The sequence below is a fragment of the Balaenoptera physalus genome (genome assembly GCF_965194825.1).
Source record: "Balaenoptera physalus genome assembly, chromosome: 2".
Classification (NCBI taxonomy): domain Eukaryota; kingdom Metazoa; phylum Chordata; class Mammalia; order Artiodactyla; family Balaenopteridae; genus Balaenoptera; species Balaenoptera physalus.
Window position 1 is genome coordinate 171312709 of NC_138883.1, and position 13670 is coordinate 171326378.

At 38.4% G+C, this 13670-nt stretch overlaps 1 protein-coding gene and 1 long non-coding RNA gene across 6 annotated transcripts in view; one reads left to right on the plus strand and one right to left on the minus strand.

The window, feature by feature from the left end:
- Nucleotides 1-13670, plus strand: part of OPTN (optineurin) — a 42771-nt gene that overhangs the window by 16123 nt on the left and 12978 nt on the right. For 4 of the 5 annotated variants that reach the window (XM_082452868.1, XM_082452866.1, XM_082452865.1 and 1 more), the window contains exons 6-10: nt 1951-2085; nt 9690-9792; nt 11296-11411; nt 12767-12916; nt 13292-13385. In XM_082452868.1, the coding sequence (XP_082308994.1) occupies nt 1951-2085; nt 9690-9792; nt 11296-11411; nt 12767-12916; nt 13292-13385 (598 nt within the window). The remainder of the gene's footprint in view (nt 1-1950; nt 2086-9689; nt 9793-11295; nt 11412-12766; nt 12917-13291; nt 13386-13670) is intronic. The other variant, XM_082452867.1, reaches the window with a different exon arrangement.
- LOC309656459 overlaps nt 1-13670 on the minus strand; it is a 44437-nt gene that overhangs the window by 8534 nt on the left and 22233 nt on the right. The window lies entirely within an intron of this gene.

Here is a 13670-nt window from a genome sequence, read left to right on the forward strand (position 1 = left end):
GAAAAACTATGTCTGGTGCCTTTGTCGGCGAACTAACCCCTCACCACTCTGTGTAGAGGTGTTTCATCTCCATCAGATGGGCAGTGAAAACAAGCTGCTTCTCAATTAAGAGACCCGTGTTTCCTAATTTGTGTACCAGTGCAGTCTGATCCGGACCAGGCTGCCCAGCTGATAAGGGGGATGTTTCCATTTCGTCTTCCCTGTTCATTCCCGAGTACAAGCCAAGGTGACTAATTCAGGATAATCTTCCATAGCAATGGCTGTTGTTGCTCTGAGTGACAGTGGCTGCTTTTTGAAAGTGCCCAGATATCCTACCTGGGGAATTGCAAGTAGACTTGTGACAAGTAGATATTAGGAAGCCGACATCTTAAGAGGTGGGGGGACCTTGAGGAGGAGACGGCAGGGGAACTGGGCACCTGAGTCTCTTGCAAGTAGCTCTGACCCAGAATGCGCTGTCAGCTCGTGCTCTGTAAGCAGGTTCCTACTGCATGACTCTGCTTAAGAAGAGTTATCTGAAAATTTCCCAAAGGATCTCTTCCCTCATAGGCTTTTAACATCTTTTTTCTATAACTTGATGAATGTACTTATCAAACATAAAAATGGGTTTTTTTTTTTCAGTTATGCTCCCAAGCCTTTGTATAAGGGAGAAAATCAGGATTAGATAATATTTTTTCATCAAACAGGGCAGTTGGCAGAAATGAAAGTTATTCCCTTTTTTAGTTAGAAATTCCTCAGCTTCCCCCTCTCCCCTATTGCTTTTTATTTTTTTTATTTTTTTTATTTTTATTTATTTATCTTTGGCTGCGTTGGGTCTTCGTTGCTGCACGCAGGCTTTCTCTAGTTGCGGCGAGCAGGGGCTACTCTTTGTTGCAGTGCATGGGCTTCTCTCTAGTTGTGGCGCACAGGCTCTAGGGCGTGTGAGCTCTGTAGTTGTGGCGCAGGTTCCAGAGCGCTTGGGCTCTGTAGTTTGCGGCAGGCGGGTTCTGGTTGAGGCGCGCCGGCTCAGCAGTTGTGGTGCACGGGCTTAGTTTCCCCGTGGCATGTGGGATCTTAGTTCCCCGACCAGGGATCGAACCCGCGTCCCCTGCATTGTAATCCAGTGGATTCTTTACCACTGGACCACCAGGGAAGTCCCCACACAGCTATTTTTTAATAACAGCTTCCTTACCCTGTTTGAAAGTATTTGAAGGAGTCAGAGATGGATTTCTAGGTTCAGAGTTTGAGCTTTGGCGATGGGAACTGGGACTGAATCCTGGCTTTTTGTTAGATGTGTGACCTTGAGTAGGTTACTGAAAGAGCAGCTGCCGTTGGCATCAGCATAGTTGTCCAGAATGTTTAGTTACTGCAGTGCTCGTTGTGGTTTTCTTCGTCATTGAACTGCCTCTTGATTTAATCAGAGTTGGAAATCAAGAAAAATATTTGACATGCCAACAGTGCCTACATTTCTCTGCTCTAATTGTTTGAAACCAGAAACAAAAATGATTTTCTTCTCCTGACTAGAGAACGTGGTGGTTTCGGTCGAGTTGGAGAAAGGCCGGTGGTCTGCATGTCACCATGGGCAGCACACGTGCTTGTGCCCTTTGTATGACTGTGGTCTTCCTGGAGATTAGACCTCCAGGAAAGCCGGACACCAAAAACCAGGGCTACCTCTGCTCCACTGTTTCTGTGGGTCCTGTGGTCTGGTGCCGTGGCCATGGTGACCATTTGGAGGAAGTGAGCACGTGCAGTGTAAATCGAGCCTACCCATCAGTCCCCACTCCTTCCCTGGAAAGCATGGAGGAGTGAGGCACTGGTGGTCACCGGGCCAGCTGTGCTTGGTCTGTAAATGAGAATTAACTGGAGAATATTCTGGAAAGCAGTTCCTTTAAACTGGTTCCAGTAATATTCCTAGACTCTGACATTTTTGTTTTCTCATGAAAACCTTTTAACCTTTATGCTGTCCCGATGCAGGAGCAAGTCTGCAGAAGGTGCCAGGAATTATTTGGAATTTGAGGCGTTAACTGTGAGCCAGCTCCTGCTTTGTCTAAGGGAAGGAAAGCAGAAGGTGGAGAGACTTGAACTTGCCCTCAAGGAAGCCAAAGAAAGGTATGAAGTAGGCCACGTGAAATACGCATACATTGCTTTTTTAACAGCTTTACTGAGATATAATTAAGATACCATACAATTCATCCATTTGAAGTGTATGTTTCAATTTTTTTTTTTTCTTTAGAATATTCACAGAGTTATGTAGCCTTTACCACATTATAATTTTGGAACATTTTTCCTTCCAAATAAGCAACCCAATACCTGTTAGCACTCACTCCCCATTCCTCCTAGTAATTCTACTTTCTGTCTCCATAGACTTACCTTTTCTGGACACTTCATACAAATGGAATCATACAACATGTAGTCTTTTGTAATTGGCTTATTTTATTTAGCATAATGTTTTCAAAGTTTATCCATGATGTAGCATGTGTCAGTTCTTTTCTCCTTTTTGTTGCCAAATAATATTCCATGATGTAACTAGATAACGTTTTGTTTATCTCTTCATCATTTGATGAACATTGGGGTTGTTCCCACTTTTTGCCCATTATGAATAATATTTGCTCTCAACATTCATGCACAATATTTTGTGTGGACATATTTTAAAAATTCTCTGGGTATATACCTAGGAGTTGAATTGCTGGGTCACATGGTTACTCTCTGTTGACTATTTTGAGGAACTACCAAACTGTTTTCCATGGTGGCTGCACCATTTTACATTCTCACCAGCAATGTATGAGGGTTCCACTTACTCCACATCTACACAAACACCATTGTTGTCTATCTTTTTGATTATGACCATCCTCGTGGATGTGAAAATCTCATTGTGATTTTGATTCTGTTTCCCCAGTGGCTAATAATGTTGGGCATCTTTTCATGTTGGCCATTTGTATATCTTCTTCTTTGCCCATTTAAAAATATTGGATTGTCTTTTAATTATTGAATGATAAGAGTTCATTAACATTCTGGATACAAGTCCGTTATGAGGTATATGGTTTGCAAATATTTTCTCCCAGTCTGTGACTTATCTTTTCACTTCCTTGATGGTATCATTTGCAGCACAAAATTTTTTTATTTTGATCTAGTCCTGCTTATCTGTTTGGTTTTTTGTCCCTTCTGCTTTTGGTGTTGTATCTAAGAAACCACTGCCTAACCCAAGGTTACAAAGATTCACGCCTGTGTTTTTTCCTAAGAGTTTTATACTTTTAGCTCTTACATTTAAGTCTGTGATCCATATTGAGTACATTCTTGTGCATGGTGTGAGGTAAGGGTACAACTACATTCTTGCGTATGTAGATATATTGCTGTCCCACACCATTTGTTGAAAAGATAATTCTTTTCCTCACTGAATTGTCTTGACACCCCTGGTGTAGATCAGTTGACCATAAATGTAAAGATTAATTCCTAAACACTCAATTTTATTCAATTGATCTATATGTCCATCCTTATGTCAGTACTACACAGTCTTGATTACTTTAGTTCTGTAGTAAATTTTGAAATTGGGAAATGCAAGTCCTCCAATTTTATTCTTCTTTTAAAAGATTGTTTTGGCTATTCTGGGTCCCTTGTTGTTTTTTTTTTATGTAATTCTTAGGATAAGTTTGTTAATTTGGGGGAAAAAGCCAGCTGGGATTTTGTTAGGGATTGCATTGAATCTGGAGATCGATTTGGGAAGCATTGCCATCTTAACAATATTAAGTCTTCTGATCCATAAACATGGGTGTCTTTCCATTTACTTAGGTCATCCTTAATTTCTTTCAATGATGTGTTGTAGTTTTCAGCATACAGGTCTTGCACTTCTTTTTCAAAATTTATTCCTTTGTATTCTAGTCTTTTTGGTGCTATTATACATGAAATTGTTTTCTTAATTTCATTTTTGGATTATTCATTGCTAGTGTAGAGAAATACAACTGATTTTTGTATATTGATCTTGTAGCCTGAGACCTTGCTGAATTCATTTATTAGTGCTAATCTTTTTTTTAGTGGATTCCTTAGGATTTTCTGTATACAAGATCATGTCATTTGCAAAGAAATAGTGTTACTTCTTCCTTACCAACCAGGATTCCTTTTATTTCTTTTTTTTGCATAATTGCCCTGGCTAGACTTCCCGTACAATGTTAAATAAAAGAGGAGAAAGTAGACATCCTTGTCTTGTTCCTGATCTTAGGGGAGAACGCTTTCAGTCTTTCACCATTAAGCTGGTATTACCTTTGTTTTTCATAGATGCTTTTTTCAAGTTGAGGCACTCCCTTCTATTTCTAGTTGCAATTTTTATCATGAAAGGGTTTTGGATTTTGTTAAATGCTTTTTCTGAGTCTATGAAGATGATTGTATGGGTTTCTTTTTTTTAATATTTACTTTTAATTTATTTATTTGGCTGCGCCAGGTCTTCACTGCAGCATGCGGGATCTTTTTAGTTGCGGCATGCAGGCTCTTTGTTGTGGCATGCAGACTCTTAGCTGTGGCATGCATATGGGCTCTAGTTCCCTGACCATGGATCGAACCCGGGCCCCCTGCATTGGATCACAGAGTCTTAACCACTGGACCACCAGGGAAGTCCCTGTATGGGTTTTTTTAACCTCTATTAATATAATGTATTACATTGATTGATTTTCCAATGTCAAACTAACTTTTCATCCCTGGATAAATCCCACTTGGTCATGACGTATGATCTTTTTTATATGTTGCTGGTTTGGATTGCTAGTCTTTTGTTAAGGATCTTTGCATCTGTATTCCTAAGGGGTACTGGTCTGTAGTTTTCTTTTCTTACGTTGTCTTTGTCTGGCTTTGGTATGAGGGAAATACTGGCCTCATAGAATGTGGTATACACACACACTTTGGGATAAAATTTATTTACCTCATAGAAATTCATTGTGAAGTCAATGAATTTCTACGTGTGAGTGAACTTTTTATGAAGGCAAAGTACGAAACCACATAAAATGGGGGAGATAATGCAACAGTTTTAGGGTTCCATTGATTGCAGCATCTAATAATAAATACACTATAAATAGGATATACTATAATATACATAAATATATTATGTCTGAGACATAATTAATTCTCTCAGACATTATAAATGGCTCATTAATCTTAAAATTAAAGCACTGTAAGAAGCACTTTCTAAATGAAGCAGTTGAAATTTTTAACTATAAGATCTGTTTTTAAAATATGAAGCATAAGTTATTTATTCAGAATGAGGGTAACCTAGAATAATCAGTGTTTGTCCAATGACTTATTTGATCGTCAGCTCTTTTCAAAGGTGAAAAAGGTATGATAGCTATGAATCATAGGTTTTTACCCCATATCCTACCGCTGTCCCTTAGAAAAGTTCAGGGTTAACTTCCAGGAAACTAGTACCATGTATTCTAATGGAGTAAAATATTCGTCCTGCCTTTTTGACAAGTCCCAAAATCTAGTAATAATGCACAGAAAAATAATTAAGTAAAAGCATTCTTTTTACACCTTAACTATTCCAGCTGATTTTTAAAGGGAAGATGTTTTGCTTTGAAAAAGACCTTTAATAGTCACGAGTAATCAGTGTGTTTCTGTTTCATTGGCACGTTTACCCTCCTGAGTTCTGCACACCATTCTAAGAAGTCAAGTTTAGCCAGTAATTCATCCTTCCTCAGATAACATGATTAGCTTTAATAATAAAAGTGTAAACTTGGGAATTTTCTGATTATACATCCGGATCTTTCATATAGTCTAGTATATATTTCCTGCTTTCAAAATAATGATAGCTCTCTGTCTGGAGGTATAGCTTTTCAGATTGCAGCTAGGAAGTCAGGCCTGCCTTTGAGATGGGTGTTTCCCTCTCTCACCCTGAGCTCCCTGTAAAGGATCCCTTTCTCAATAGCATTAAATTTCCATTTTGTGAGTCAGCCTTCTTGCAGTATTTAACACCTGGCAAGTCAGTGATTGGTTGCCAAGAGTAATGTTCCCCATGTGGGTATTAGGATGACCTCCTGGCTAAGGGCGGACTGAAACCAAGAAATAAAATCACTGATTCTTGGACAACCTGGCTTGATTTACTATGTGGGATATGATGGAAAGACATTCCAAGAGCTAACATGTCTTTTTCTCAAATACATAAGTCAGTCTTCAACCATTTTCATTAGTCATGAGAAACGGGTAATAGACAGTTTAAAATTTACTCTGAAAAGTTTTAGGGATTTGTGGGGACAGCGGACAAGAGACTTGCCTTTCTTCCATTGTTTGCCAGGATTCATATTTCGTGCAATTTGTGTCTTCTGAACAAACTTAAACTGATAGCCAGGAAGGAGAGGGAAAGTGTATATGAAGTGTGACCCAGGATAATCAAGAGGTAGTAGGGAAAAGTCAGCCCGAGATGAAAATTTGCCCTACAGCATTAAGTTGAAATTCAAATGTAGGTCAGAAGCCTGCGTCATACGTGAGTGGTGTGATAAAGGCCCATCCTTCAACCCTGCACCAACCAGCTCTTAGCCCATTTATTTGCTTAGCTAGAAACAGTGCCTGTGCACCAATTAGGTTGGGCAGTTTGCAACAGATACCAATGCTGTTTGTTTATTTGTTATTATCACTAAGTTTTTTAAAAATCAGGTTTGAATTCACATAGTTTAAAGAATTGGTTCCACAAGCTTTTTATGGAAAAACAGTAATTCTTTGACCAACCCCCCTCCACCCCCCACCTCCTTTTCCTGCTTTTCAGACAACCGCTTTCAACATATTTAGCTGGTTCTTTTGATACTTACTCCCATATATCAAGATTAAATTGCTACTTAAATTTTTTTTTCCTATTTTAGACATAATCTATTGACGTCCCACTAGGAAGGATGAGGATTTAACTGCCTTTCACTCTCACCATTGTCACTACACACACTTCTGGACCCTTCTTCCCACCCCACTCCAAAACTGATTATATTGACATTCAGTTAGATCACTACTCAGTGTTTATTATTATTATGCGTACATACCCACGCACACATACAGTTCTCTGTTGAGCTGTGCTCTATGCTTTGACCACTTTTCCTTTTTTATACTTTAAAAAAAAAATCTCTATACAGAATTAACCTTTATAAAAATTTGCTTAGTTTCACCATACTCTTCTCCAATGAGGAAATCTCAATTACATTCAAACATGTTAGTAGTCTAATAGTTTTCTCTGGAAGACTTTTCTCCTGGAGTCAGCCTGGTTGTTATCTAGGTCCTGCTGTATTGCAGTCATCTTGGAATCTCCCTTTGTCAGTGTCCTGTGGAATTCCTTCATCTCTACTGTGTTGGATCACCTGTTTCCTGAATCCAGTGCCTTTCTCATTCTCTAAATATCTTTAAATATCTCCACTAACTTACTAAGAAGAATATATGGGAAGGATATTTTCTGAGATCTGCATATCTGAAAATCTCTGTTTCTACCTTTATACTTAATGGATAATTTGGCTAGATATAGAAATCTGAATTGGATATAATTTTCCCTCCAAATTTTGAAAGCATTACTTCATCGTATTCTAGCTTTTGGTGTTAATGTTGAAAAACTCATTGCCATTCTGATTCTTAATCTTTTGGTATAAAACTTCTTTTGTTTTTCCTCTCCCCCAAAGGTTCTTTGCTCTGTCCCAAGTTTTCTGACATTTCACATGTGCTTTAGTGTGACCTTGTTTTCATCCATTTGTTCTGGACATTCTTGGCCTCTTTCATTCTGCAAACTCATGTCCTTCAGTTCTCAAAAAATGATCTTGTAATAATTCAGGGATAATCTCTTATCCTCAGTTTTCTCTGTTCTCTCATTCTAGCACTACTGTTACTTTTAACTGGACCTCCTGGACCAGTCCTCTGACTTTCTCAACTGGGTGTTCCTCTTTTCCATTTTTCTCTCCTTATCTCTCTTTCTCTCCATCCCCCCTTCACTCTTGCTCTTTCCCTTTTTCTGCTTTCTGATACATTTGATCAACTTTCATCTTCTTTGTGGGGCAGGGGACAGTTCCTTTGAATGTTCCTCTTCCATTTTATTATGGTGGTAATATGTTTCCTTCTGTCCCTAAGGATATTAATGATAGGTTTGGTTTTTTTTTTGAAGTTTTTTCCCCTTGGCATATTCTAATTTCAGTAAGTTGTTTTATTTTCTGGTTTACTTTGTCTGTTTCATTTTAAGGTTTTCCTGAAATGTCTGGTAATCTTTACTGGTTGATCGGATTTAAGACTGGGGGGTTAGATGCTGATCACAGTGCTGTGTGGGGCTTCCCTGGTGGTGCAGTGGTTGAGAATCCGTCTGCCAATGCAGGGGACATGGGTTCGAGCCCTGGTCCGGGAAGATCCCACATGTCACGGAGCAACTAAGCCCGTGCACCACAACTACTGAGTCTGCACTCTAGAGCCTGTGAGCCACGACTACTGAAGCCTGTGCACCTACAGCCCATGCTCTGCAACAAGAGAAGCCACCGCCATGAGAAGCCCGCACACCGCAACAAAGAGTAGCCCCCGCTCGCCACAACTAGAGAAAAGCCTGCGTGCAGCAACGAAGACCCAACACAGCCTAAAATAAATAAATAAATAAATTTATTAAAAAACAAACAAACAAAGTGCTGTGTGCATGTGTAGGGAGATCTGGCCAGGAGGTTTCCTTGCGGAAGTCTTATGTCAGAAACTTTAAATCTTTTCCTTATCCTGATCAAATTCTCCAGAGGAGACTTTTCCAGTCTCCTGTCTGAAGGGTACTTTTCTAGATGCCAGCGTTCTGGAGATGAGTAGGAACAGAAGGCTGAGGGTCTTAGTATTCTGTAAGTTTCCCTCTTTTCAGTAGGGAACCCAACCCCCCTACTCTGATTAATGACTCTGAGTCAAGAGACCCTTTATTTTATGACCTTCTAGTCATTCTTAAACAGGTCCCAACTTTATCCCCACGTCCAGAGGTACCTGGTGTCACTGATTCCTGAGCCTTTGGGGTCCCACAGTATGAAGTGGGTTCCATCTTGGCTTTCCCTACTGTTGGCTCAGATCCAGTCCTCTTGGGCTATCTAGTCAGTTTCCACTCATACCTAATGCTTCCCAAATTTTCTTGCTATTATTTCCTCTCCCTTTCTCTTTGTTCTTGTAGGTATGTGGCTTTTAAAAGTCATTTTGGTGGCATTCAAGGTGGGAGAAAAATAACATGCGTATATTTAAATCTACCATCTTTAACCACAAGTCTCTTTATTTCATTTGTATCGGGATGGCTTTCATATGATTATGATTCAGTGTAAGAATGTTGCTATATTTGTTTGTTTTCAGGACCTCATAAACTTAGATGGGTCCCAAAAAACAAGTCTTTCCCTCTCTGCCGAATCCTTATAAAGGGACACCCACTCTCATGTAGCACATATGCATGCACATGTATACACACATAAAACACAAATTTAAAAAATATTTCTGTGCATGACAATGACGTGAAAAGAGGCAGTATTTTTCAGTGTTCAAGATAAATTATAAGTATAATATATCTTATACCTCCATGTGCATTCATCCCTTAAATCAATTCTAGCCAATATCAGGTTGAAAGCAAAACCAGAGCTAATATAGAGACTGCAAAGAGATTTTGAAAACATTGATCTTTTATCCAAATTTTGAACAATGTTCTTTTCAGTGCTTCCATAATTGTTATTCCTCTGGAAGCCAAAGAGAAAGTAACTTTTCTATATTCTTTAATTTTTCAGAATTTCTGATTTTGAAAAGAAAGCGAAGGATCGTTGTGAGATTGAGACCCAGACAGAGGGGCGCACAGAACAAGAGAAAGAAGAGGAGAAAGGCACAGAAACTGTGGGTACTAAGAGTCTAAGACTGTTACCGCACCCCCGATGGACAGAGAGTAGTGCAGGCGCTGGAGCCGAGTCTTGTGACGTGTTATTGGCTTTAGCAATAGAGAAATAATTTCCATGTTGAAGATTTTCTATTTCTCTCATAGTTCTTTGTCCTGATCTGAATTTCATTCATTGTAAATTGTACTGAGATGTATTCCTATCCTAGTGATTCTAGGAGATCACCTCTCTCTCTCTCTTCTTGGCTGATTTTCTCTCCAGAATTCCTAAGTGGACAGGCCCACTAATTGATAAAGGAATTTTGTCCAATTTATAATGAGATCATTTGAGGATGTGACCCAGAAACGTAAGGTAGAATTGAAAGATCTTGGTTCTATCCCACTACTGGTTTGAATAAAACAGTATGAACAAAAAAGGTTCATGTTTATATACATGCTTATATACATTTCTGTTCTGTGGCAACTCAGAGACGTGCCTCGTAGCCTTCAAACACAGTCCGAAGCTTAGGGAAAGGTGATGAAGGCAGGAAGTTGTAAGACCCACAGTAGCCCACGAGAAAGGCATTTACATAAAATACTTTAGCTAATTTATTTATTCAGCAAATAGATATCAAATGCCTACTGTATGCCATGCTCTGGGCTGAGTCCCCTACTTTCAAGAGAATGGAGAATATTTTAAAAACTGAGATGAAGAGAACACCTGTGAGGGTTAGTACCCTGTTGACTAAAACTAGTCGACAACTAATAATAGAGAAGTACTGAGACTCCCATGGCACCATAAAACTCACTGACAAAAATTCTAGAGCTGCGAGGAAAAAGGCAGTACAGTGAAAATAGTTGAGTAAACTAGAAAAATAAATCAGCCAGGGAATATGGGCATGAGTTGCTAGCTGGATAAATTAGATTGTGCTTTGACATCACTGTGATCTATGATCCCTTGAACTATGATCAGGATTCTTTTTTTTTTTTTTTTTTAATTTATTTATTTTTGGCTGCTTTGGGTCTCTTTTGCTGTGTGCGGGCTTCCTCCAGTTGTGTCAAGCAGGGGCTACTCTTCATTGCACTGCACGGGCTTCTCATTGTGGTGGCTTCTCTTGTTGTGGAGCACGGGCTCTAGGCACACGGGCTTCAGTAGTTGTGGCTCACGGGCTTAGTTGTTCCGTGGCATGTGGGATATTCCTGGACCAGGGCTCTAACCCATGTCCCCTGCGTTGGCAGGCGGATTCTTAACCACTGCGCCACCAGGGAAGTCCAGGATTCATTTTAATTAAGATAAAGTCTTTATCACAAGTGCATCCAAACTGATCAGTTAATGATCTATAAGGAAACAGAGTTGTACCCAAAGCTTTTTTTTTCCATACAAGATATTTGGGGTGTAAATTGCCAAAAGTTTAATCAGTTCAACAGTCTTATTTAGTTTAGATACCAGTGGTTCACACTGTTTTCTCACAAAGAGGTTCATTTAGCCTCTGATAAATGCGTGTTTGTGATTGCCTGGATGACAGGTTGGAAGTGAAGTGGAACCGTTGAACCTTCAGGTGACAACCCTGTTTAAGGAGCTTCAGGAGGCTCACACGAAACTCAGTGAGGCTGAGCTAATGAAGAAGAGACTTCAGGAAAAGTAAGAATGAGAGATGAATTTTATCCTCCTTCGAAAAGTGTACAGTTTTACAAAATGTGTTAATATACAAAAATATAGTTTTATTACTGTTTTACTGAGTAAAAGAAAAAGAGACCTAATTAAAATATGAATTCAGAAAACACTAATGTTCAGGTTAATATAGAAACATGAAGTCCTTGTAGTAATATGGGGGAATGGGCCCAAGGGACTCTGATTCTGCTGTTTGGGGACATTTGTTAAGCGTATATGAGGACCTGGAAAAAGCAGTGAGCCAGACTTCCTGTGACTTACGTGAGCTGACAGCATTGATGTGAACAAACATAAAAGCTACAAAGGGCAAGAAGAACTTGAGTGAGATTTACTTAGGAAAAAAAAATTGATTTTTAATCAGTTATGAAGTCTAATTTATAAATTGAGAGAATTTTGCATTTGCTTGTTTCTCTTGATGTAAGAAGTTATCCCAAATTTAGGAAAGCTAAGTTGATGTTGTTCTTTTGGATTAGTTAGCAAACATATTTCCAGCACAATATACAAGTGTATGTTTCCATGGAGTTACACTGACCAAGGTTGTACAGTATTAATGGTTATCTAGTACAGCATAGCAGCTGACGCTAAGGACTTTAGATAAACAGACCTAAGGTTGAAATATGGATCTACCCCTTACTTGTGGTATTACCCTGGACAAGTTATTTATTTAACCTCTCTGAGCCTGTTTTATCATTTGTGAACTGTGTGTCATAATTCTGACTTTGTATTAAGTAAGCTAATGTTTAACATGCTTTGCGTTAATGCCTTGCACATAGCTATCATTGGTGTGTATTTGCTGTTATATTGAAATTTTCCCTCTGATCTTTAAGAGGACTGAAAGCATTTCCTTCTCCCCTACTGAATCTTTGTCAGAAGTCATATTTTTTTGCTTAACAGAGCCCATAGTTTTAAAAATACTAAAGATATCCATGGATCACTATATGAGAAGCACCTCTAGCCAATTACTGCTTTGGTCTGTATCTAAATCACAGAAATATATTTGCATGACTAGTGGAAACAATTACTCCAAGTAGACAGTAGCTTGTGTGATCTTAGATCTGTACTTGTTTATGTTAGGCATAAGGGTTCAGAAATATGTAAATTTCTTTTACAAAAATCTGTATTTTTTTATATTCAGGCATAACGGTTCAGAAATATTACTTCTAGTAAAGAAGCAGGGAGGATAAAATATTTAATTTTGTACTGTTAAATTTTTGAAAAATGTAATCCTAAAATTCTTTGCATTTGCTACGTAATCTGGGGATTCGTTTAAAAGCCACTGAGAAATGAAGTATTGTTTGTCCTCATGAAATTTTGCTCTTTCTTAGATGTCAGGCCCTTGAAAGGAAAAATTCTGCAACCCCATCAGAGCTGAATGAAAAGCAAGAGCTTGTTTATAATAACAGAAAGTTAGAGCTCCAAGTAGAAAGCATGCGATCAGAAATCAAAATGGAGCAAGCGAAAACAGAAGATGAAAAGTGAGTATGCTGTGACTGAATGGCTACTTGCTAAAAGAAGATAGAATAGCTCTTTTATGCAGATTGGAATCAGGATTTAAGAATAAATTAAAAAATTTTTCTCTTTTATTTATTTGAAGGCGTACTAGTAGACTTTCCTGAGGAGATGAAAGTTAAGTTTTATAATAACGATTATGAAAATTATTTGTAATCTATCTTGATTGAGGAGGGGGGAATTGTTTTCTTTGCAAGTAATAACATACTAGTAGGTGGTGGGATGATAAGGGTGGGAGGGAAGATTTTGTCACCTGAGTGTTCAGAAGAGGGTTGGGAGGTAAGACTAAGCTTCTATGATATTTTTCCCAAGATTCCATTTTAAAATTTCTTTTTAAATAGGTCCAAATTAGCCACTCTACAGTTGACACACAACAGGCTTCTTCAAGAATACAATAATGCACTGAAAACAACTGAGGAACTAAAAAGAAGAGAGGTACTTATAGAAAAAAAATTACTTTCATAGCCATTTAACATTTTATGTAAATATCTAAGGTAGTTGTGATAATCCTTAACTAAGTCTGGTTTCAAGGGTTGTTTTTCCATTTATAATTGATTTCTTGTGTCTAAGTGTTTATAACATTTTATAACTCTTGATGTTCCACACACGTATAATGTGCCTTGTGTACAGAGGTGATGTGCATGTCCTATGGTCGGAGTACGGTTTTAGCATTTTTTTTTATATAAATTTATTTACTTATTTATTATTTATTTTTGGCTG